This window comes from Belonocnema kinseyi, chromosome 5 (genome assembly GCF_010883055.1).
Source record: "Belonocnema kinseyi isolate 2016_QV_RU_SX_M_011 chromosome 5, B_treatae_v1, whole genome shotgun sequence".
Lineage (NCBI taxonomy): Eukaryota > Metazoa > Arthropoda > Insecta > Hymenoptera > Cynipidae > Belonocnema > Belonocnema kinseyi.
Window position 1 is genome coordinate 100,341,784 of NC_046661.1, and position 25,746 is coordinate 100,367,529.

The 25,746-nt window shown below is 24.9% G+C and overlaps 2 protein-coding genes across 3 annotated transcripts in view; one reads left to right on the top strand and one right to left on the bottom strand.

Annotated features, from left to right (window-relative positions):
- The window catches only part of LOC117173804 (neurexin-3-like), a 435,470-nt gene extending 434,470 nt beyond the window's left edge, over positions 1–1,000 (top strand). The window contains exon 18 of the mRNA XM_033362447.1: positions 108–1,000. Within this exon, the coding sequence (XP_033218338.1) occupies positions 108–555 (448 nt within the window). The 3' untranslated portion in view covers positions 556–1,000. The remainder of the gene's footprint in view (positions 1–107) is intronic.
- LOC117172710 (NADH dehydrogenase (ubiquinone) complex I, assembly factor 6) lies at positions 346–24,736 on the bottom strand. Of its 2 annotated transcripts, XM_033360872.1 has the most exons (5): positions 24,571–24,736; positions 20,720–20,942; positions 15,325–15,720; positions 15,008–15,240; positions 346–479 (listed from the first exon to the last, which is right to left on the bottom strand). In XM_033360872.1, the coding sequence occupies exons 1-4, from the start codon at positions 24,705–24,707 to the stop codon at positions 15,052–15,054; spliced, it is 945 nt and encodes a 314-aa protein (XP_033216763.1). In that variant the 5' UTR covers positions 24,708–24,736; the 3' UTR covers positions 346–479; positions 15,008–15,051. The 2 variants fall into 2 exon arrangements, with proteins under 2 accessions (XP_033216763.1, XP_033216762.1); XM_033360871.1 differs by lacking the exon at positions 346–479 and having other exon boundaries at positions 14,944–15,240.
- Between the last annotated feature and the right edge of the window lie 1,010 nt (positions 24,737–25,746).

The following is a 25,746-nucleotide window of genomic DNA, read 5'->3' on the forward strand; positions in this document are numbered from 1 at the left end:
TAGTAATATACACCTTACCATCTCAGTTAGTCCATTTAGGATTTAGAGATTATAAACTCCTGCTGCATTAATTTATGAAAAAATCTAAAAATGTTCTTCTATTTCAGCACTGTGACGACGCAACGCCAGCGGACATCGACGGTGACGACGACGTCGGCAACGACGGAGATGACGGAACGTCACACTCCAATTCCGCCTGGCACTGGCGAGACAGACTTCAAACCTTTCATCACAATGCGTCCAAAGGTCATAAATAACAACAACAAGAGGATAAATTCCGAGGCGGCAGAAAATGCCGCCTTAATAATTGGGATAATTGCTGGAGCTTTGATAGCAATCGTTCTCATAATCCTGATAATCCTCAAGTTCAAAAATCGACCCGAGGCCAACTACAAGGTAGACGAGGGCAAGACCTTCTGTCAAGATCCGAATGCAGCTCTTCTGGGAGCTGCAGGATCCAATCAGCCGTACAATGGTGCCTTGAAAAATGGTGCCAATGTCAATCGAAACGGCAAAAAACGGGAGGTCAAAGACATTAAAGAGTGGTATGTGTAAATTTATATCAACAAGTGAGAAATCGAAAGTCGAGTTCCTCGACCTGAGAAACGAGAGGAAGCGAGCCAAGACTGACTGATAGGAGAAGAAAAAAAATAAAAGTAAAAATAAAATACTGAGAATGGAAGAACAAGGCGAGGGTTACAATGAAGCGTATGAGGATAAGAAAACGTTTGCTCCTATAGACAAAATAACGTAGGGCCTTTCCTTTTTCTAGAACTAAACGCAACCTCGACACACTCGATTCAACGGGTTTCAGAATTGTATTTCAGAATTTTAAAAAGTGCATTTTGTAAGATGGGGTGAGAAACCTTTTATTTTTATTTTTAAACAGAAGTTGCTCTCTAAAGAAAATTCTCTTCAATTTTTTTTTTTAATTGACTCTGATTTATATCACTTCAAAACAGGGTGGCCCTTTTAAGGGCATGTGACACAGCTAAATACCTATATTACTGACCGCACTTTATCAGTTCACTGAATGTTTTTTTTGAACCTAAGAACTTTTTTTGTAAATAAAATATCGAGCTGAAACTTTGGAAAACGTATTAGAGTACAATAAAGTACGTTTAGGTACTGCATTTTGGTAGGAACTTCACTGAAAATTATTTCATCTTTTTTCTGAACCTCGACATTTTTTGAACATTCTAACTTTTTTTATACATAAAATATCGGTCTCAAACTTTGAAAAATGCAAGAGCCGAAAGAAAACTACGTTTAAGTACAAAGCTTGATGATAAAAGATGTAAAAAAAATATTTCAACTATCAATTCCACCGGCATCAGCCGGTAACGTTGTACACGAAAACACGAACCCTCTAGAGCCTCGTCTAGTGGCCGCCAGGGTTCGTATTTTCGTGAAACGTAGTTTCCTTTCGGCTCTTGCATTTTTAAAAGTTTGAGACCGATATTTTATGTATAAAAAAAGTTCGAACATTCAAAAAATGTCGAGGTTCAGAAAAAAGATGAAATAATTTTCAGTGAAGTTCCTACCAAAATGCAGTACCTAAACGTACTTTATTGCACTCTAAGACATTTTCCAAGGTTTCAGCTCGATACTTTATTTACAAAAAAATTTCTTCAGTTCAAAAAATTATTCAGTGAACTGATAAAGTGAGGTCGGTAATATAGGTATTTGGCTGTGTCACATGCCCTTAAGGGAGGAAAACGATTCCACAGTCTCGGTCATTGAAATTAAGAAATTCGAACTCTTGATGCTGAACATTTTTTAATTTGCAGCAATCAAAACTAATTTGCAAATTAAAGCACTCAAAGTGGAACTCTTTTAACTTTCGAGCTTTTAAAATTGAAGCTTATAAAGTTTTTATTTCAGACGCTCCGTAATTTACACGTATAAAATGAAAGCTTTGAGAACTTTTTAATTGAACAATTATAAATTAAATGCCGTGAAAGTGCTAAATTTGTAATTTGAAACTTTTATAACAAACATATCTGGTTTAAGAACTTTAATCCACGCTATCATGTTCACTACTTAAAATTGAAGAATCAATTAAACGTTAAAAATTGAACGACTAGATTCTGCTTTAAGCCAAGCATTTGTTTAAATTAGAATTTATTTTTATTTCAATTTGTTTAATGTCTTTTTGAATATTTTCTTAAAATCACTTTTTCAAATAAAAAAAAAACCTTTCAAAATCGTCTAAAATCTTCAAAATTTTGTTTTGAATTTTTCAGACTTGACTTAATCTTCCAAGGTTCTTTTTTGTTTTAGAATTCTCTTGAAATGCTTTAAAAGTTTTTAAACATTCTTTTAAAAATTAAGTTTTTTATATAAAAAAACATTTAAAAAATTTCCAGGAATCTGAAGAAAATTCTTTATTTTCTGGAAACCTTTCAAAATCTTTAAAAAAAACTTAAAAAATTTAATTTCGCAATCTTTAAAAATCTATATTTCATTAAAAATTTTTTGAAATATTTTCAAATTTTAAATTAACTTTGAAATTATTTTAAAACGTTTAAATATTTTTTTAATTATTCAAATATTTTCCTTATTTTTTTAAATCATGCATTCTTTTCAAGAATTTCTTTTAAATCATACAAAATCTTTTTTGACAACTTTGAAAATCATTGCAAATCTTTAGAAATATTTTTCAACGTTCTCTTAAAATTGATTTTAAAAAATAAAAAATTATTCCTACTTTCTCCAGAAATCTTAAGAAATTTTATATTATCTTGAAACTCTTCAAAATCCTTCAAAAGCTTCAAAATTTTATTTTGAAATCTTCAAAAATCTATATTTTATTGAAAAATGTTTCAAAACGTTTTAATATCTTTTAAAATGATTCGAATTTTTATTTAAAATCATGAAAAATTTAAAAAATTTCCTTAAAATTGGTCGGATTCTTTTTTGACAATATTGTAAGCCGTTAAAAATCTTTTTAAATATTCTTTTACAATTAATTCATTTTTAAATTACGAAAAATGTTTCCAGGAATCTTAAGAAAATTCTCTATTATCTTGAAACGTTTCAAAATTCTTAAAAAGGTTCAAAATTGTGTTTTAAACCATTTTATTGGTAATATTTTGAAATATTTTCAAATTAATTTTTTAACATAAAAAATCATAAAAAATTTTTCCAAAAAACTTAACAAAATTCTTTATTATCTTGCAACTTTTTTAAATCGTAAAAAAGCTTCAAAATTTTATTTTGAAATCTTCAAAAAACTATATTTTAAAAATTTTCGTATTATTTTGAAAATTTTAGTTATTTAAAAAATTTCGAAACGTTTAAATATTTTTTAATTATTTGAATTTTTCCTATATTTTTTTAAATCATGCATTTTTTTCAAGAATTGCCTTTAAATCTTGCAGAATATTTTTTGACAGTTTTGAAACTCATTTAAAATGTTTAGAAATATTTTTCAACATTCTCTTAAAATTTATTTTTAAAAACAAAAAATTATTCCTACTTTTTCCAGAAATCTTAAAAAACTTTATTTTATCTTGAAACTCTTCAAAATTCTTCAAAAGTTTCAAAATTTCATTTTCAAATCTTCAAAAATCTACATTTTATTAAGAAATGTTTAAAAACGTTTATATATCTTTTAAGATGATTCGAATTTTTCTTAATTTTTATTTAAAATCATGAAAAATTTAAAAATTTTCCTTAAAACCTAGCGGATTCTTTTTTGACAATATTGTAAGTCTTTATACATCTTTTTAAATATTATTTAACAATTATTTTCTTTTTAAATCATAAAAAATATTTCCAGGAATCTTAAGAAAATTCTTAAAAAGCTTGAAAATTGTATTTCAAACAATTTTTTTTGGTAACATTTTGAAATATTTTTAAAGATTCTTCTTAAATTAATTTTTCAACATCAAAAATAATTACAAATTTTTCCGGAAATCTTAAAAAAAAAAATTCTTTATTATCTTGAAACCTTTCCAAATCGTAGAAAAAGCTTCAAAATTGTATTTTGAAATCTTCAAAGAACTAGATTTAATTTTTAATTTTTTGAATTCTTTTAAAACTATTAATTAGTTTCCAAATTTTTTCAAAACATTTAAATATCTTAAAATTATTTGAATTTTTCCTACATTTTTTGTTAACCATGAAAATTTTTTTAAATTGTCTAAATCTTCCAGATTCTCTATTGACCATTTTTTGGAAATCTTTTCAAATAATCTCTTAAAGTTATTTTTTTAAAACAAAGTCATTTTTCATTTTCCCAAGAATCTTAAGAAAATTCTTGCTTGTCTTGAAACTTTTTAAAATCCTTAAAAAGCTTCAAAATTTTATTTGGAAAAACTGCAAAGGTCTACATTTTGTTTTGAATTTGTTGATGCTATTTCAAGCTTGACATTATTTTTTAATCTTTTCGAAATTTCTTAGTATCTCTTTAACTTTCTGGAATAAATCAAAATTTAATACTTTCACTCACGAATGCTAAATTCAAAAAATGGACGAATAAAATGTTATGTTTCAAAGTTCAAATTTAGCACTCTGAAATTAAATCGATTCAAGGCTATTTCAATTCAAAATTGTCTTGTATAATTAATTATCGTTCAATTTTTAATAGTCGAATTACAGTTCAATTTTTAAAATTATTGATTTATACTTTAGGTCTTCGAAACTGCATTTTAAAATTCTTAAAATTGAAAATGTGCGCTTAAAAATTAAAACCTAAAATGGAAAAATTCAAAAGTCAAATTTTTCAGAATTACGCATTGTGAATTGAATTTCATAATTAAAAAAATTAATAGTTACAATTAATATTAAAAATAAAGTTGGAAAAGAACTTATTTAAAATTGCATTATATGTGATATGAAATTTGTAATATTTCAAGTGATTCGATAAAATTCTCTTCTAAAAATTTGTAAAATTCCCGGGCAAAAAATAAATTCACTGTCATTTCCCGGTTTTCCCGGTCCAGTAACCACCTTAAAAACACTAGGATTTATGATTCAAAATTGCATTTTTTTAAATTAAAAAGTATTCTAAGAATTTACAATCTAAAAATTATAAAAACAAAAGTCTTTTTCCCTTTGCAAACAAATTATTAACTCTTAGAAAACACAATTTTGCAATCAAGAAAGTAAGTTTCAAATAAATCTGAACCCTTTAGAAAAAATCTTATTGTCGCTTTCCACTGAAGAAAAAAAATAGACAGGTCTCTCAAACATCCAAAAGGACCAATTCTTCTTCTTATTATTATTATTACGAACAATTATTATTTACAAAAAGACTAAAATTGAGAAAATCTACTGATAGTTTGAGAAATTTCGAGAGCCGAAATCAAGTGTGTCGAAGGATCCAATGTAGAATATTCAATTATTGTTGTATAGAAGAATATAAATAATATTTATAAATTGTGTTATACGTGTAAATTGTTTATCGGGTTATAGATTTTATTAAAGTCCGCATACGCAGTGCGAGGAGCAGAGAGAATAAGTATTCTCGGTATAAATATAAATATCTCTTATAAATATTCAAGTTACTTTAAAAATGATAAATAAATAACGAAAGGCACCCGGAACTTATTAAATAAGTAACGTAGCATGCAAAATGCTTATACATACACAGGGTGCGAATGCAGTATTGCCAATACGAATTAAGAACTGTTAATAAAAAAAAAAAATATGTATAATGTTTATGTATATCGACGCGAGACACTTCAGCGCACGAATGCCGTTGCACGCGTTTCATACAAAGCCGTAGATCATTTTAAAAAGGGGATATCAATTTATCCAAAGTACCATTTTCACCAAAATATGAAATTTGCTCTGTTTTTTATAGTAATTAAAACTAAATCTCGTCAGGGAACATATAAGAGGCACGTGAGAGATACGAACTGAAAAAAAGACATCTCTCAAGTGTCTCTAATTCATCAAAAGAATTTCTATTTATCTGGAAATATCAGGGAAGACACCGAAACGATTTCAATTTTTTGAATCAATTTGAAATACATATCTTTTACTCTAAGTAGCAATACTATTAACTGAAAATTAAAATTATATTAAATTTTTCTTTTGCTTGTACTTTGCGAAATACCTGCTCGGCTTTGAAACTCAAAACTCATCAAATTCATCGAATGAAAGGGGAAGTAGAAATTTTAAAAAAGTTAGGCACTATGTACAGTGACTGTGCTAATAATTGAAAGTCCGTGTGTGAATGTATTTCATAACTAAAAAAAACAAAACAAAGTTCGCTTTTGGAATTTTTTATCGACACGCTTCTTCCAGGGAGACTCGACACTCGCCGTTCTCGAATTCCGAAAATGCACGGGAAAAAGGTTTCGAGCGCGTTGTCATATCAGATTTTTGTAAAATCGTCTTTCTCTATTTTTTCCCGTGCAGCTAGTTTCTGCCTGCATCGGAATGTTAGAATTATCTCGAAAGTTTCTACTAGAGTTCTAAAGATGTCATTTGTTCAATAAGAGTTATTGAAATGAGAATATTTTCGAATTTGAGAATAATGTTAAATTTCAGAAATACAACATTTGTTATTAAATAAGAGGAAATTCTTTGAAAAATAAAAAAAATTATGGGCCTTTTATTTAAAAATTGAAAAAAGAGAATTTAAAATATGTTTCAAGCGTGGCAATTTTTCAAATTTTACATCACTCATACTAAAAAAATGTTGAAAATTAAATGTTTTAACCCATCTAATTTTAAATTTAAAGAGTGTACGCATTATGAAGAATTCTAAATTTTTGTATAATTATTATCATTTAAATTGTAAAGCATCTAAATTGAGAAATCAGTAAAAAAATTAATATAAGGGCATTTAAAATTGTAATTTTGACAATTTTAAATTGGATGAATGAAAATATAATAAATGTTTTAAAATAATATGCACCGAAATTTGCTAAGTCGATTAAGAAATTTTGTTTTTGAAAATAATCATGAAATTCAAATATGGATTCATTCGATATTTTCACTCTTTTGTATATTTAAAAATTCAAAATTTTGAGTACGGAAATTCGATTTAAACATTAAAAGTTAGTTGCTCAAAACTTTGAATTATGCAAATTTACAGCTTTAAATTCTTAAAGTTTGAACAAATTAAATCTAAATGCAAAGAAATGTAAAAATAGTTTAAATTGGAATTAATCAAGATTTAAAGAATTGCCATTAAAATTGTTGAAAATTACATATTGATTAATATAGTCTCTCAAAATGTTGACTTTTTACATTCTAATCGAAAATCATTAGACTACAAAAATTATTAAATTATGAAAAGATTTTAATTCTTATCTTTTGAATTTAAAAAATGTCCTAGATAACAAATTACTGAAAACTAAAAACTTCAAATTTAAAGGGGAACAGAGTTATTGAAGGATTTAAAAGTTTTTTTAGATAGCATAAAATTTTAAAGTGCTGTACATTATTTGACAAGATACTGAAATTTAAGCGCTTACAATTTGAAAATATTCAGAACTTGAAATCTTGAATCATCTTGAAAAAATTAAAATTTATTTATTATTATTTAAATAAAGTATTTATTAAATATAAAGTATTTATATATTTAAAAAATTTTAATCCTAAATTAAAAATAGAAATCCATATATCCACAAGAAATAATATGCAAATTTTCAATATTCAAAACCATTCTAAGCTTTAATAAATTGGAATTTCACCGTTAAAAATGTTGAAAAACTCGAAATTGAAAGGAATTTCTAAATTTAAACATTGAAATTTCGTCATTCAAGGTATTGAAATAATTGAAACCTCAACATTGTATTTATAAAGTCGAAATTCGAAGTATTTAAAAAAAATATATTAGTAAAGAATGAATATTCAGATAAAGTTGAAAATAATTTTTTTTTAATAATCAAAAGTTGAATGTTGTAAATAAATTTAAAGAATAATAATATTTAGAGTTTAAACTGATTTATATTTGATTGAAAATTGAATAAAATGAAATAAATTATATATTATAAAAATTTATTTGCACTTTTTATTTAAAATTTTAAACGAATTGTAATTTTTAAACTTGAAATATAACAACGGAATTTAGACTTTTCAGATACAAAGAATCTTGTGATTTCAGCACTTTATTTAGAATATAATATAATAGTCTGTTTTATTTTTCGGTACCAAAGTTTTTTGAAAATGGTGGAAAACTAATAATTGAAAAATTAAAATGTATTCAAAATTTATCGATTATTGTCACTTCGACATTTAAAATTTGAAAAAAAACTCAGAATCTGAAGCGAAAGATGATTGAGAAGATTGCAATAATGGAAAAAGATGATAAAATTACAATTTGCTTAGGTTAAATCCAGGTCGGATTTAATTGAACCCAATTTTTAAATTTGATTGGACCAATATTAATAAATAAAAATACGATAATATTCTCTGAAAATCCACTAGTTTAAAAATATTATCGAAACTTTAAGAACTCTAGTCCAACTATTTAGAGCTTCGTCCACTTTTCCTATTTGGTTCCGATCGACCGGGCCATTAAAAAATTTTTGCTATCCTCCATTTTCGTCTGATTAATCGAAGCACTGATCGATTTTCCTGTTCTTACTGCACAATTTCTCGAGTGTTCAATAATTCTATCGCCCGATGATTTGACTAAGCACTATAAGCGACTGTGTCGAGATTTTTTCTCGACAAAACGACACGAGCGAACCTATCTGAAATCTAAAAAAAAAAAAACAAAAAAAAACAGATAGGCTGTATAAATCAAGGTGGAAAATTAAGTGGCTAAGTTACTACGGTCCAGGTTGCTCAGTGAAAAAATTGTATCGAAAATAGAGAAAAAATCGAAATGGTAGAGTCCAGAGAGAATTCATAGTATCGCAGAGAATTTCGCCTTGTAAATAAACTCGATTTTTACATTAATTCTCTCTAAATTTTGGATTCTACTTCAATCCCGAGAATTTTCGAATACATAATTTTACAAGAATTACCGGACATTGAAACAATTTTTTCCCTGAAATTTCCTGACTGCCCCACCTCTATCTGCATATCCTTCGATGTACTGAGACTAATGTTTATACTATTTAACTATCTACGAAGAAAAAATGTTACTCTATACACTTAACCATACATTCCTTGAAATAAATGTTTCAAGAGGACATTGTCGACTATTTAGCATCTGGAAAAAATCACGAGCCAATGAAAAATACGAGTGAAAGACCGAGAGTAAGAAAAAAAAAAAAAACACGCTTAGTCGTATCTGGAGTCGCTAGCTAGATGGAATTATATTTTACATTGTACAGTCACTATGAATGCACTATAGATAGATTATATTCGTAACGGAGGTACTGATTTTAGCGAGGATTAAAGAAAAAAGAAAATTGTAGTTCAGATATTTCCCATACGAGCGCTCGGCATTTACTTCCAGGCTCTGTCTCCAATGGAATACGTTTTCTGACGCATGACGCAACGCGTACGCTCCATCCATGTGCTAACATAGGACCGAGCATATGGGACGCGTACACTCCATCCTATGTTGGCATCCTATGTCAGCGAACGTAGTCCATTGTAGAGAGAGCCTTAGGCCTAGATATGATCGAACGCCTACGCCTCACACGCCAGTTTTAACCATGTGCTGGCATAGGACGAAGTATAGCTCCATCCATGTGCTGACATAGGACAAAACAACTTCATCCGTGTGCTAAAATAGGACGTAGAAAGGCTCCATCAATGTGCTGACATAGGATGGAGCATAGTTCGACCCATGTACCGACATAGGACAAAACAACTTCATCCGTGTGCTAACATAGGACGCAGAAAGGCTCCATCAATGTGCTGACATAGGATGGAGTATAGTTTCACCCGTGTACCGACATAGGACGGAGCATTACTCCATCAATGTGCTGGCATAGGACGAAACAACTTCATCCGTGTGCTAACGTAGGACGAAGAAAGTCTCCATTAATGTGCTGGAATAGGATGGATCATATTTCCATCCATGTGCCGACCTAGGACGGATTATATGCACATGTGTGTGCTGGCATAGGACTGAATATAAATCTGTCCTATGTCGGCACATTGATGTGAGCGCATGCGTTCCAGCATATGTAGGCCCTTATTGAGTGCAGCTTTCACCCGCTTGGTGAAATTGCACTCATTTGAGGAATGAAGAAAGTAACGACCAGGACGTGATTGGCTTTTTGTTTGAAATTTTAAGCGTAATCGTAATTTAGCGAATGGTGCATTAGATTTTTTATACATCGACTCGATGCTTCCTGAAACATTTCTTTAGTGACCAAAGAGTTGTGAGCGTGATATCATTGTTAAATGCATCAGCCTATTGTTGATTTTTGAATGTATCTTTAATTAAGCGATTATATTAGATTGTTTTTTATTCAGAGTATATTTTACAGGCTCGATTGGAAATTCACGTTTTCCCACGCCTCTGCACCCGTAAATGGTAGTGCGTGTAATTAGTCGCATTGCAAAACCTGCCCCCGAATCTGGTCAAATGTAAATAATTAGGATAATTGCCATAACTAAATTATACGAATAAAATCATGAAAAATGTCGATTTCAAGATTATTTTGTCCCTGTGTGTCCCTTAGTTTCAGGCTCAATTAGAAATTGAAAATATTTGTAGTGCATTATAATTTTTTTTATTTTAATTTAGAAGTTGTTATAAACTTCGAATACAGATTTCAGGCTGGCCGTTTTAATCAAAGAAAAAAATTCTTCTCATTTCCCGGTTCGCAAACATTTTTCACGGTCAGTGGTATTTGAAAAATCGAACAATAAATCTAAAAAGTGTTCCATTAGAAGCCATAAAAACTGAACTGCAAATAGAAGCATTCAAAGTGAAACTCTTGAATTTTAAAATTTGTTTCATTCAACAATTTTGTATTCAAATGCTCAATAATTTACACGCAAAAAATGGAAGAACTTTTCAACTGAACAATTTTAATTTAATTTAAATGCAGTCAAACTGCCAAATTAAGAATCTTAATTTTTTTTATAAATTCTAGAGTTCAAAGATTCAGATTCAGTTCCAAAAATATAAATCCACGTTATCATTTTCAAAGTTCCAAATTGAAGAATCAATCAATGAATTTAAAAACAGTTAAAATTTATACCATTTTAAGTAATTTTAAATTCTGGTTCCAGCTTATTTTAATTTTAGTCACTCCAGAATTTTAATTCTTTTTGAAAATTCTCCATTTCAACCAATTTCAAGAATTATAATTTTGTTGTAAAATTCCCTGTTCCAATTCATAATTTAAGTTTTTCGAAAATACCTGCTTTCAACAGAATAATAATTTTGTCTGAAAATTCCGCTCAGAATTCTTGGTTAAAAATTGAAAATTGCCTCTTCAAATGCAGAGTTTTAATCCTTTAAGAGAGTTCTTCATTTCCTTTTAGAAATAAAATTCTTTTAAGAAAATTCCAGTTCAAATGCAGAATTTTAATTCTTTAAGAAAATTTTGTATGGCCTCCCAGAAATAAAATTCTTTTGAAAAAATTCTTGTTCAAATTCAGAATTTTAATTCTTTTCGAAAATTCTGCATTTCAACTAATTTTAAGAATTATAATTTTTTGCAAAATTCCCTGTCCCAATTTATAAAATAATTTTTTTGCTCGAAAATACCTAGTTTCAACAGAATAATAATTTTGTTTGAAATTCCAGCTCAGAATTATTGGTTAAAAATTGAAAATTTCCTGTTCAAATGAAGAATTTTAATTATTTAAGAAAATTCTTTATTTCCTCTAAGAAATAAAATTCTTTTGAAAAAATTCCTGTTCAAATTAAGAATTTTAATTCTTTTCAAAAATTCTATATTTCAATTAAGAATTAGAATTTTCAAGTCATAATTTAAATTTTGTTCAAAAATACTTTGTTTCAACACAGAATTATAATTCTGTTTAAAAAATTCAAGTTTCCATTTTGAATTTTTATTCCCCTAGATAAATTCCAGTTCCAACTTAAAATTGGTTAAAAATTTAAAATTTCTTGTTCAAATCCGGAATTTTAATACTTTTCGAAAATTCTTCGTTTCAACTAAGAATTACTATTTTTCTTTAAAATTCCCTGTTTCAATTCATAATTTTAATTTTTTGTTCGAAAATATCCCGTTTCAATTAAGAATTAGAATTCATTCTTTGAAAAAAATGACCTGTTCCAGCTCGAAATTGGTTAAAATTTGAAAATTTCCGGTTCCAAGTCAAAATTACAATTATTCTGGATAAATTACAGTTTCAACTATAAATTTGTAAAAAAATTGAAAGTTCCCTCTTCAAATTAAAAGTTAATTATTTTTATTTTAAATCATTTAAAAACCCTTATAATGCTTCGAAATTATTTTTTTTTAATCTTGAAACATTTACATGCTGCTTTACATTTTTTCAAATTAATTTTTTTTGTTAATTCTGCCAAGTTAAAGAAATTTTCTTAAAATTTTCCACATTCATTTTTTTACATTTTGTAAATCGTTTTAAATATTTTTAAATATTCTCTTAAAATCAGTTTATTAAAATAAAAAATCATTTTCAATTTTCCTACGACATGTTTTTTATTCTTCTGAAGCCTGACAAAATTCTTAAAAAGCTTCTAAATTTTTTGTTTGAAATCTGAAAGTAATTTTGAATTATTTCAAATCTTCTAAAAATCTCTTCGACTTACCCGAATTTTTTTTGAATAATAGGTGTTCAATTGTTATTCATTGATCAAAATTCAACAATTTGACTTACAAATTAATAAAAGCCTTTATTCATAAATATATTATTTTGAAGTTATTTTTAAATTAACAATAGTTTATAAAATTTTAATATGGCGCTTACATTTGTATAACTAATAAGACTTTCCAATTGATACAGTTTAACAATTCAATTTTTAAAAAATCAATTATTAATTTATATTTACAGTTGATCAACTGAAAATGTTTTCTTTATTAAAAATTTTCTATTTTAAACGTTTATAATTTTTAATTGTTTAAGTCTTTGATACTGCATTCTAAAATTCATATATTAAAAAGTAAGCTTAAAAATAAAAAATTTGAAATGGACATTCTAACCTGAATTGATAAGGATCGAAATAAATAAAAAATGTGAAAAAATTGCTAGATATCTCTTGAAATCCTTTAGCATTCCTTGCAATCTTTGGAAAAAATAAAAATCTATTTAAAAAGTATAAATAACTTTAGATCTGTTTAAAACTTCTAAATATCTTTTTAAATCATTAGAATTTTTCATATAATTCTGTGCAAATTTTGCAAATTGCATAAAAAATAATTGAAAAGTTTCCTAAAAATCTGAAGAAAATTTTGTTTATTCTCTTGAAACCTTTCAAAATTCTTAAAAAGCTTCTAAATTTTTTGATTAAAATCATCCAAAATCTAAATTTTGTTTTAAATATTCGGAAATCTTTCGAAGTTGCAACATTTTTTTAATCTCTTTAAAACTACAAAAATTTCCAAATTTCTTTTAGGCTGACTCGAATTATTTACTCTGAATATTCCAAGGAATCTTGAGAATTTTTTTTATTATCTTGAATATTACCTTTCAAGATCTTTAAAAAACTTCAAAAATTTATTTCGGTTTCTTCAAAAGTCCACATTTAAAAAAGTTTCTTTGAAATTTGGCTAAAACTTTTCTCACAATTTTGTGAAAATTCTGCAAAATAAAAAATTGTTTCTTCACCTCTTCCCGATTCTTCTTCGAAAATCATGGAAATATTTTGAAATTTTTCGAAAATCCTCTTAAAATATACTTTGTTATTTAAAAAAATCATTAAAAAGTTTCCCAAAAATCTGAAGAACATTTTAGTTCGTAATCTTACAAAATCTATATTTTATTTTAAAAATTTCGAATTTAAAATTATTTATGTACTTCTAAGCAATTTCTAAATATTATTTTCAATGTTTTAAAACATTTGAAAATATTTGTTTACTTCCTATGGAATTAAAAATTTTAAAACCTTTAAAAATACTTAAAAAGCTTCAAAATTGTATTTAAAAAAATCTACATTTTTGCAGCTTGATTACAATTTTTTATCATTTTCAAAATTGTTTAAAAAGTTTCCGAATATCTTTTAAAATGATTCGAACTTTTCCTAACATTTTGAATAGATTCTGCAAAATTAAAAAGTTGCCTTCAAGTTTTTCAGATTTTTTTGTTATTATTTTGAAAGTCTTTTGAAATCTATTCAAATATTCTCTTTAAATAAATTTTGTAAAATAAAAATTCTTTTAAAATTTTGCGACAAATCTTGATAATTTTTATTTTATTTTCTTGAAACCTTGTTAAATTCTTGATAAGCTTCTAAATTTGTTATTCAAATTTTCTAATACTGCAAAATTGAAAAATTTCTTTTTTAAAATCTTTTACAATCTTTTCCGAAATTTTAGGAAATATTTAAAAATATTGTGTTCAAATTAATTTTTCAAAGGACAAATTAATTTAAAATTTCGCTGGAATATTAAGAAAAAAATTGAATTATCATAAAACTTTTTAAAAAGTTCTAAATAATATTAAAAAATTTACATTTTGTTTAAAAATTGTCGGTACAGATAATTTTTTGGTTACTGGTAACAAAAAATGCTAAGACTTTGTCAATAATTTCATTTTTTTCATCACTTTTAATGTATTGAAATGTTTACAAATTATAGTCTAGCAGCATATAGTCGATAAATAAAATTATTTCCCAATATTGAAAAAATAATTAAAATCACAATAAAATTTTCTCTTTAATCAATAATTCTAAGAAACATTAAAAAATATTTGTTATCGTCAAATACAATTACTTAAGTGGAAATTTTAATTTCCTAAATGAATGGTGCAGAAAATTCTTAATCTTTATTAATATATAAATAAGCTTAAGACAATAAAAGAAAAGGCAATGATGAAAAATGGATAGTGAAGTGAAAGGAGGATTTAGAAAACTTAAAAATTAAAAAAATTAGCAAAATAAGATTAAATTCAAGAGAATTTAAAGTGAAAAGCATATTAAAATTTCAAGTTTCAAAATATAATTCACAAAATTGTATAAACAAATAGGAGATTTACTCACAATTTTCTAGGAAAGTACCAAATCTTCAAGCTACAAATTTCTATTTAACATAATTTATTCAACACCTTCCTCCAGTACAACCTCAACGGAAGTAAATTATCCTTCTTCTGCAATTTCGGATCAAAAACGTCAAAATCCACCCTTCTCAATTTTTCTAAATAACTTTCCGTTATCAAATAAGGTAAAAATACCACATTGTTGGTCTTCTCTACTTTATCTTTCAATAATCGAGCCTGTAACAAAATTAAATTACAATACATACAAAAATACTTTTTAACAAAAATCAATATAAAAGGAGGAATATTTAGTTGACTCACTTTTTGTAAATGCGAGTTCGCACAAGAAGAGAGCTCAAAAAGGGCATCTTTAAATTCCTTGCTAATTTGACCTCTGAAAACTGACCTAAGCGAAACTTTGTGTTTTGCTATTAGTTCCTGAGGCAGAGTAATTTCGCTTTTTTGCGCATAATAAGGAATTGCACGAATTAATGTTACAATTCCACTGGCTTTCCCAAAGTGACTAGCAAAATGGTCGGTATTTAAATCCTTTGTGTTTTTTGCTTCTAGCAATAAATAATAAATTGATGAAAAAGCATTTTCTGCATAGTTTTCAATTGACGCCAGATTAGGGAAAGTTGGAGACTCTAATTTGGAATACCGAGCCTCTATGAGGCGTTTGAAATAGCGTTTTGATAACTTGCATTTTTTTAAAGTCTGTAATTAAATTAACTGAAATTAATTTAAAATTGTTGAATAAAATTCAGGTGCTAAATGTGTAATAAATATTTATTATTTACTAGCATCATCAGTTGCGCATCAATAATTTAATAAAATAATAATATTCAAACAAACAGTTGCAGTTTTAAACAAGAAAGATTAAATTTCTACCAAAAGAGACAAATTTTGTACAAAATAGTTTCTGGCAATAAGGTTAATTTTCTAACAAAAAGAGCGATTTTTTAACGAAATAGTTGTATTTTCAAACAAAAAAGATAAATTCTTTTATATATCAAAATTGATTTTAATTTTTAATTAAAAATAGTTTAATTCCTCCATAAAAAAACGTTTTTTAACAAAAGAGTTAAATCCTCAACCAAACCAGATTAATTTTCTACAACAAAAAACACGACTTTTCAACAAAATACATCAATTTTTACCAGAAGAGTTAATTCTAAAAGAAAAATTCATATTTTTTCAAACTTGAAAAGATTTTATTTTAAATCAAAAAGAGTTGAGTTAATCCAAAAAAAACTCATTCTGAACAAAGTGGTTAAATTCTAAATCAATACACATTAATTTTTGACAAAAAAAGAATAATTTCTACTAAGAGTTGAATTTCCTAATAGATTTTAAACTGACTCGAATTGTGTCTAACATATTTTTTTCAATGAAAAAAAATCCTTTTGAAATAATCCACATTATATTAAGCGTTTACAAAAAAAAACTGTTGAAATTTTCTTTAAAAATTTATTTTTCAAAATTAAAATGTTTTTTTCTAAAGTTCGAAATTGTTTTTTATCTTTTTAAAACTTCTAAATATCTCTTAAACTTACTTTAATCTTTTTTTTTAATTTGTCAATCTTGAACAATTAAAAAATTTTGCTTCAAAATATTCTAAAATTTGTAAAAAAAAATGTAATAGACATTTCAATCTAAAAATATTATAATTTCAAATAAAAAACAATCGAATTCAAACAAATAACTAATTTTTGACGAGTTGTATTTTTAACCAAAAAAGCTTAAATATTTACAAAAAGGCACAAATTTTCTACAGAAGAGTTCAATTTAAAACCCAAACATAAATTTTCTACCAAGAAGATTAATTTTCTACAAAAAAAAAGAATTTTCAAGTCTTTTTAAATCGAAAACAGTTGAATTTTTAATAAAAAATGACATTTCTAAACTGACTCGAATTATTTCTAAAATTTTTTTAAGATACAAAAATGCGTTTGAAATATTCCACATTATCTTAAGCATCTTGAAATTTTCTTCAAAAATTAATTTTTTTAAATAAAATTTTTTTTCTAAAAGTTCGAAATTGTTTTTGTATCTTTTTTAAACTTCTAAATATCTCTTAAACTCACTGTAACCTTTTTTTTAAATTTTGCAATCTTAAAAAATTTTTAAAAAATTTGCTTCAAAATATTCTAAATTTTGTTCGAAAAATGTTCTCAATAAAAATATAATAATTGGTAATTCAATCTGAAAATATTATAATTTTAAATAAACAACAATCGAACTCAAACAAATAACTAATTTTTTACCAGTTGTATTTTTAACCAAAAAAGATTAAATATTTACAAAAAGATATGAATTTTCTAACAAACAGTTCTATTTTAAACCCACACATATATTTTTTTAACAAAAGGTTCATTTTTAACAAAATACATGAATTTTCTACCAAGATTAATTTTCTATAAACAAACAAAAAATACGAATTTTCCAGTCATTCTAAATCGAAAACAGTTGAATTTTTAATAAAAAAAGTAGAAATTTCTAACGTGGAAAAGCAATTTTTTTCAGTCTAAGAAGAAAAAAATCTTAGGTAAATTATAATTTGAAGGAAAAAAATAATTTCTAGTACAAAATAAAAAATGTATTTTTAAAGTTTCTATGCTAATTGGTTTTAAGATTATATTAATTTAATTTTCCTAGATTATTCCAGAAAATTCAAAAAGATTTTTGAAGATTTCAGATATGTCAAAAAGTACCCAGAAAATTGTTAAGGATTTTTTTTCATACAGGACTTTATAAAATTGTAGGCAAAATTTAAGTCGTTTTAAAAAATATATAGGAATTTTGAAAATTTTTAAAAATATTTTATTAATCTCCACATTGGGTTTTGAAAATTTAAAACATCTTTCGTGATCTTCTAACATCTTTTTGAATATTCTCTTAAAATTAATTTTTCAAAATAAAGAATCACTTTAAATATTCCAACGAATTTGAAGAAAATGTTTTTATTGTCTTGAAACCTTTCAAAACCTTTTAAAAACTTCAAAATTTCATTTCGAATTACATTTTGTTTTAAGGTTTTTGAAATCTATTCGACTTTTGAATTATTTTCGAAATCTTTCAAAAACTTTTAAATATTTTTTTTCAAAATTCTTCAAATTTTGCCTAAAATTTTGAAATAATTCCACAAAATTAAAAATATTGCCATAAAATCTTTCAGATTTTAAACAAATTTTCTAAATCTTTTGGAAGGTTTTGAAATATTTTTAGATAAATTTTGATTAATTTCCAAGTAAATTGATTTGGAACGAAACAAAGCTAAATTCTCAACGAAAAACGTAACAGTTGATATTTCAATAAAAATATTTTCATTTTAAATCTAAAACGGACGAATTCATAAAAAATCAACAAGATTTAATTAATTTCATGCAAAAAAATTGCAACAAAATGGTTACATTTTGAACCAGACACTTGCATTTTTGATATATAAAAAGAAATAACTACCAAAAGAGATGAATTTTCAAACCGAAAAGACAAGTTTTCATACAAATTTTTGAATTAGCGATCAAAAAAGATTTTTTAGTCCAAAATAAAAAAATTTGGTACATTTTACTTATTAATTTTTGTATGCTACAGAATTTCAAAAAATTATAGTAAAATTTTAAGTAGTATAAAAGATATTTAAGACTTGTGGACGCTTTGAAAAAATGTAAAGATTATTTATAAATGTTCGAAAATCTCTCAAAGTTTTAAAATATTTTGAATCTCTTCAAAAATGTAAACATTGCGAAATACCTCTTAAACTGACTCAAATTATTCCTAAAATTGTTTAAAAAGCTTCCGGGTTCATTTTTGATAATTCTGGAAATCTTTTATAATGGTTTAAAATCTTTTGCAATAACTTCTGAAAATTAATTTTTCTAAATAAATATTTCCATAAATCGTAAGAATTTTTTTCATTACCTTAAAACCTTTCAAAATATTTAATAAAACCTAAAATTTTATTTCGAACTCTACAAAAATCTACATTTTGTTTCAAATTTTATGAATTTTTTAAAAACTTCCAAATAACTGCAAAATTATACCAAAAAAAATGGTTTCAAATCATTCAGATTCTTTATTGATAATTTTCAAAATCGTTTGAAATATTCTCTTAAAATAAATGTTGTACAATAAAAAATCATAAAAAATGTCAGGAGAAGCCTAAAGACAATTTTGTTATTCTTTTGAAATCTTACAAAATAATTAAGACGATTTAAAATTTTTTGTTCGAAATCTTCAAAAATCTGCATTTTTTTTAATGCAATTATTTTTGTATATTGTCAAAACTTCCAAAAATCTCTTACAAATTGAAAATTTTTTCTTTGAAATCTTGTACATTCTTTTCCGAAATTTTAGGAAATCATTTAATATATTCTAAAATATTTTCTTTAAATTATTTTATAAAAAAATTACTTCAAATTTTCCCTGGAATCTTAAGAAAAAATATGATATCATCTTTAAACCTTCGAAATCCTTAAGAAGATTCAAAATTTTATTTCAAAATCTTCAAATTTCTACATTTTGTTTCAAATTTTCAAATTTTTTGATTTTTTTTTAAATTATGTATAAATATCTGCGAGATTAAAAAATTCCTTTCAAATCTTCTAGATTCTTTATTGATAATTTTCGAAATCTTTTTTAATATCCTCTTAAAATAAATGTTGTAAAATAAAAAATCATAAAAAATTTTGCAAAAAATCTAAAGGAATTTTTGTTATTTTATTGAAACCTTTCAAAATTATTAAAGATTCCAAATTTGTTGTTCGAAATCTTCAAAAATCTCTTAAATTAATAAAAATTTCAACTAAAAATTTGTAATCCTGCAAAATTGAAAATGCTTGTTTTCAAATCTTCTACATTCTTCTCCGAAATTTTAGGAAAACATTTAAAATATTCTAAAATATTTTCTTTAAATCAATTTATAAAAAAATTCCTTCTAATTTTTCCTGGATTCTTAAAAGAAAAAATTAATTACCTTAAAAAGCTTCAAAATCTTGAAAAATCTACATTTTGTGTAAAAATAAATGGGTACCGATTAGTGGGTACTATGTATGTAATCTTTAATAATATCTATATACAAAATCAGTTTATAAATTCTAATTTTTTGGATGAGTTTTACTATTTTTTCATTTAAATATATCAAATATTACATTTTTCTGTGAGAATTCATCTTTTATGGACAAAAGTTAAACTACTAGACAAAAAAATGAACTAATTTGTTAAAAATTCATCTCTTTATTTAAAAATTAACACTTTTTAGTTGGAAATTCACGTATTTTTTTTGTTTGTAAATTCTTTTGATTTTTTAAATAAAAAATTAATCTTATTGATCTTTTTGGGATGAATGTAACTATTTTTTATTAAAATAAAAAATTTTTTTTCCTTCTAATATATCAGTTATTACATTTTTCTGAGAGAATTCATCTTTTATGGACAAAAGTTCAACTACTTGACTAAAAATCTGTCCTTATTTGTAAAAAATTAATCTTCTTGATCTTTTTGTGAAGAATGTAACTATAATTCATGTACTTTTTTGTAAATTCGTCTGTTTTTTGTACAAAATTAATCGTTTTGATCTTTTTCGGATGAATGTAACTATTTTTTATCTAAAATACTTTTTTCCTGGAAATATATCTACCATTTGGCTAAAAATTGAATTAATTTGTTAAAAAATTCATTTTTTAAATTTAAAATTAATTAAATAGATTGATCTTACCCTGTGTAACTCCAAGGCTGTTGGAGTTTTTGGTGGAGAGTCTTCATAAACACCATTGATGGCATCTTCCCAAAATTTCAGTCTAAGCAATCCATTTCTCGTGTCTCGGACTTGATCTTCCACCGTAGCTACTTCTACATTAAAAGCTCGAATTGCGATAGCAACGGATCTTATTTCATTGGGTAAAAGTAGAGTACATAAAAAACTCTCGTGGTCATGTTTCCTAAAAAATAGAAAATCTCAACTTAGGCAAAATTAATTGTAACCAATTAGTATTGCATAAATTTTCTACCAAGATTAATTTTCTACAAAAAATACGAATTTTCAAGTCATTTTAAATCGAAAAACAGTTGAATGTTTAATAAATTAATTAATTTTGTTAAATTAATAAATGACAATAAAATAAAAGAAATAAAAATAAAATAAATTAATTAATAAATAAATGAACAAATAATCAAAATAAATTAATAATTAAATTTGTTGACGTCTTTGAAATATTCTAAATATTTGTGAAATCTTTTGCATTTATTTAAAATCATTAAAATATTTCTAATCTGAGTAAAATCGTTTGAAATCTTAGAAATCAGGTTTTGTTCCAGGCTTTCCAGGTCAAGAAGGTAAGTTTTTCGAGGCCTCCTTTTTTTACATCAAATAATATAATCACCGTTTGTTTTACAACTAAAATGTAAGACATTTAATTTTTGTAGTCTGACCATTTTTAATGAAATCAGAACAATAAATAAACAAATCCTTAATTTTTTCCACAAATCAGTGGTCTTTAAAATTCTTGAACAATTTCGAATTTTTTGGAATCTTTATTGATTCGTTGTAATCTCTTAAAGAACTTAAAATTTCTGTGAATTCTTTTGGAATCTTTTTGAATTTGTATAAAATGTTTGAAATCCTTGAAATCTTTCAAATATTTGTTAAATCTTTATGAAATTTTTTTAAATATTTCTGAAATCTTTTGCATTTATTTAAAATCATTAAAATATGTCTAATATGTGTAAAACCTTTAAAATTGGCCTTATTATATAATTTAAAACAATTTTAATTGTTCAAAATCTTAAAAAAATTGTGAATGTTTAAATTTTTTTACCAAAATTTGTAAACTTAAATTTGTTGACGTCTTTGAAATCTTCTAAACATTTGTGAAATCTTTTATATTTATTTTAAATCATAGAAATATTTCTAATCTGCTGTATAAAATCTGATGAAATCTTAGAAATCTGGTTTACTACATATAACCTTTTTAAAATATTTAAAATTTTTTAAAACTTTTAAAATCTTTGGAAATCTTTGAAATCTGGTGTGCATGTCTTTTTCGAACCATTGAAATACTTGAAATTTTTATAAAGCGCTCGAAATCTTTGGGCAATTTTTGTGAAATCATTTTCAGGTCTTTTGAAACATTTGTGAATTTTTTCTGAAATTTTGGTTTGTGAAATCTTTTTTATTCGATGAATCCATTGAATTATTTTAAATCTTATGTAAGTGAAATCTTTTGAAATCTTCTAAAATGTTTTGAAACCCTTTAAAAACATTTCAAATCTTCGAAATTAAAAAAAATCTTTTGAGAGTTTTAAAAGCTTTGTGTAATTGTTGTGAAATATTTAAAATCAGGTAAATACTCAAAAATTGAAACTAAATTAACATTGCAATTTTTAAAAAAATATGTATAATTTTCAAGTTCAATATCACAAAAAATTTATATAGAATAGTTCACAACATTACGAGTCAGTTTATTGTAATCTATAAAATAATTGGTAAAGTCTACAAAAAATGCCCAGAAATCTCGTTATTTATTCTGTAATGAGTAAAAGATAAAATTTTGATAAATAAAAAAAATTTCAGTTTCAAGATTTCTTCTAAATGCGATTTTCCTTACATAATAGTCTAAAGGATTTAAATTACTTTCCCCATTTCCATAACATAGCGATTTTAAAAGAGAAAAAAAATGAATTCAAAGTTCTCGTGAAAAATTCAAGGATATTTCCAGATTTTCAAAGTTAAAAAAATTCAAGAAAAACTCCAAGTTTTCAAGTCGGAATATTATCGAGAATTGAGAAAATGATTATTTCAGAAAATTTGGACCATGTACAATTTATTAGAGATATCAAGAAAAAATGATTGATCAAAGAAAATAATAATTGTTTATAGATAATAATTAATTAAATAAAAAAAATCACAAACATTAAGCGTTTCTTTCTTGGGTTTCAAAAATATTTCAGGGAACTAAATTTCAAATGAATAACTTCCAACACGAAGCCTTCAAGATAAAAAGTATTTATTGTACATTGTAATTTGTCATTTTTGGTTGATAATTAATTTTCTTGGCTGAAAATTCATGTATTTGGTTGAAAATGATTAATTTCGGGTTCAAAACTGGACCGTTTTGTATAAAATACCTCTTTTTGGCTTGAAAATTCAACAATTTGGCAATTTTGACAGGCATTTAATCTGGTTTAGTTAAAAATGTTGGTTAAAAATTCAGTCACTGATTGTAATCGGTAACAATTTTAACCTATTCAAATTTAAAGATGTGAAAATTAACCAGTTTTGGGTGAGGATTGAACTACTATGTTAAAAATTTTTTTTAGGTTTAAAATTGATAATTTTAGTAGAAAATTCATTTCTTTGATAGAAAATATAACTATATTGTTAAAAATTTCGTCAAAAACTCGTCGTTTTGTTTTGAAAGCTCATCTCTTTTGTATGAATGTAATATTTTTGGAATAAAAATGCAACCATTTGGTTAAAAATTAATCTGTTTTGTTAGAGAATTCAACTTTTTTTTTAATTCATCCTTTTTGGATCAAAAAAGTTCAATTACTTGCGTAAAAGTTAAATTAAATGGTTAAAAAAGTATTTGTTTATTTGAAAAATGATTCGTTTTAGTTAAAAATTCAAACATAACCTTAAATTTGTTTGAAAATTCGTCTTTTTGGTAGAAAATTAATCTTCTTGATTGAAAATTCAATTCTTTTGTTAAAAATTCAATTTTATCAAAAAATGGTCTTTATTGTTAAATGAATGTAACTATTTTTTTTATCTAAAATTAAAATATTTTTTGCTCTAAATATTTCAACTATTATATTCTTTAAGAATTCACCTTTTTTGGACAAAAGTGTAACTATTGAATAATGTTGTTAAAAATTAATCTCTTTATTTGAAAATTAATCCTTTTTTTCGTGGAAATTCATGTATTTTGTTGTAAATTCGTCTCTTGGTAAACAATTATTTTCCTTGATCAAAAATTAAACTATTTTGTTGAAAATTTAAATATTTTGTTGAAAAGTTGTCTTTCTTTGATGAATTTAACTACTTTTGATCTAAAATAAAAATATTTTTGTCTTTAAATATATGTTAATATATATGTCAAAAAATCGTCTTTTTGTTTTGAAAACATTATTCATCTGTAGAAAATAAATTTTTCCGGATAAAAATGCAACTACTTCTTTAAAACTAATCTGTTTCGTTTGAGGATTCCACTCATAAAATTCATCTCTATTTGAAAATTGATCTCTTGTTGAAAATGAAGTATTTTTACTTTAAGGATAAGGAATTTAAAGGGTTTTAAATGGAATTAATTATTTGTATACTTTTAGACTTTTTGAGAAACATAACCTTAATTATTTGACAGTACGTGATGGAGAAAAGAATTAAATAATTGCTTTTTAAAATGCACGAAAGTTAATTATACTGATGAAAAAGTTAAAGAGAATTTTAAAAGGGTCTGGCAAGCTCCGCATTGTTGAGTTTTAAAAAATACGAAGAAAAAAGACAAAAACCTAACCTCGATTTCTCTGAGTGCGAAACAAAAACAAAGGAGATTGAACAAATATAATTACCTGACCAGGTTTAAACAATATTCGCTCGGACTTTGTTTTATGGTTGCCATTGATCGACTGCATTGTCTTATAGCGTTTATTTTTAAGTAATAATGACCACTTTTCCATAATAAATAATACGGCCTCAGCATCGACATCAATATCGTGAATCGTCTGCTAGAATTATGATTTTAACTTTTTTTTAAAACAAAACTGTCGAAACTATTAATATTTCTAGATAAAAAATGCATGAAACATGTTCTTGGAAAATGTGATAAAATCAACAATTTTGTTTTAATTGCTCAACTTCTCTATCAATTATATTATTACTTAAAAGAATTAGAGTTTTAACTTCAAAAGTATCAATTTAAATTTTCCTTTATTAAATCAAAAAATATATACTACTATTGTGAAATGTATTCATTATTACAAAAATCATCACTTATATCACAAAAAAATTAATAAATTAAATTACTACAGCTTCCCGGGGAAATTTCAAAAATTAGAATCGACTTTTCCATTCGATATTTAAGTATTTCAAGTTGGGAGGGGGAAACCCAAAATGTCTGCATGCCGAGGGCCAACCAATATAATTCCATGGGACGAATTAAAAAAAAAAGATTAATTTTCAACAAAAAATCAACATTTTTTCAACAAAAGAATGAATTTTCAATTAAAAAAAAAATAAATTTTCAAAAAACTGAAATGGTTAAATATTCTGTCAAAAAAAGAATTTTCAACAAAATCGCTAAATTTTCAACGAAAATAATATTAATAATAGTAATATTCTACCACAAAAGATAAATTTCAAACAAAAACAAAGTACATTTTCAACCAAAAAGTTAAATTTTTAAACAAAAATGCAGCTTAATTTTCTAAAAAAAAGGCGAATTTTCATCTAAAAATAAATATATTTTTTAACTGAAAATTTTAGTGTATACTTAAGTTTTTTACAAAAAAAATGCTTTTTTCACCAAAAATAACAAATTAAAAAAAAAATTAAATTTTCAAACAAGGCAATGATTTTTAAACAAAAATAGAAGAATTTTCAAAGAAAAAGAATAATTTTCTACTAAAAAAAGATGAATTTTCAAATAAGATTAAAGATTGATTTTCTACCAAAAAGACGAATTTTCAACTAAAAAGAAATATATTTTTAACTCAAATTTTAGTATATACTTAAGTTTTCAATTAAAA

What these genes read in the sequence shown, in the direction of transcription:
- LOC117172710 (XM_033360872.1), bottom strand. Translation starts at nt 24,707, where the DNA reads ATGTCGATGCTGAGGCCGTATTATTTATTATGGAAAAGTGGTCATTAT. An exon ending in TATTGTTTAAACCTGGTCAG is followed by an intron (nt 20,943 to 24,570) that starts GTAATTATATTT and finishes TCTATTTTTTAG; the next exon opens with GAAACATGACCACGAGAGTT. An exon ending in CAGCCTTGGAGTTACACAGG is followed by an intron (nt 15,721 to 20,719) that starts GTAAGATCAATC and finishes ATTTAATTACAG; the next exon opens with ACTTTAAAAAAATGCAAGTT.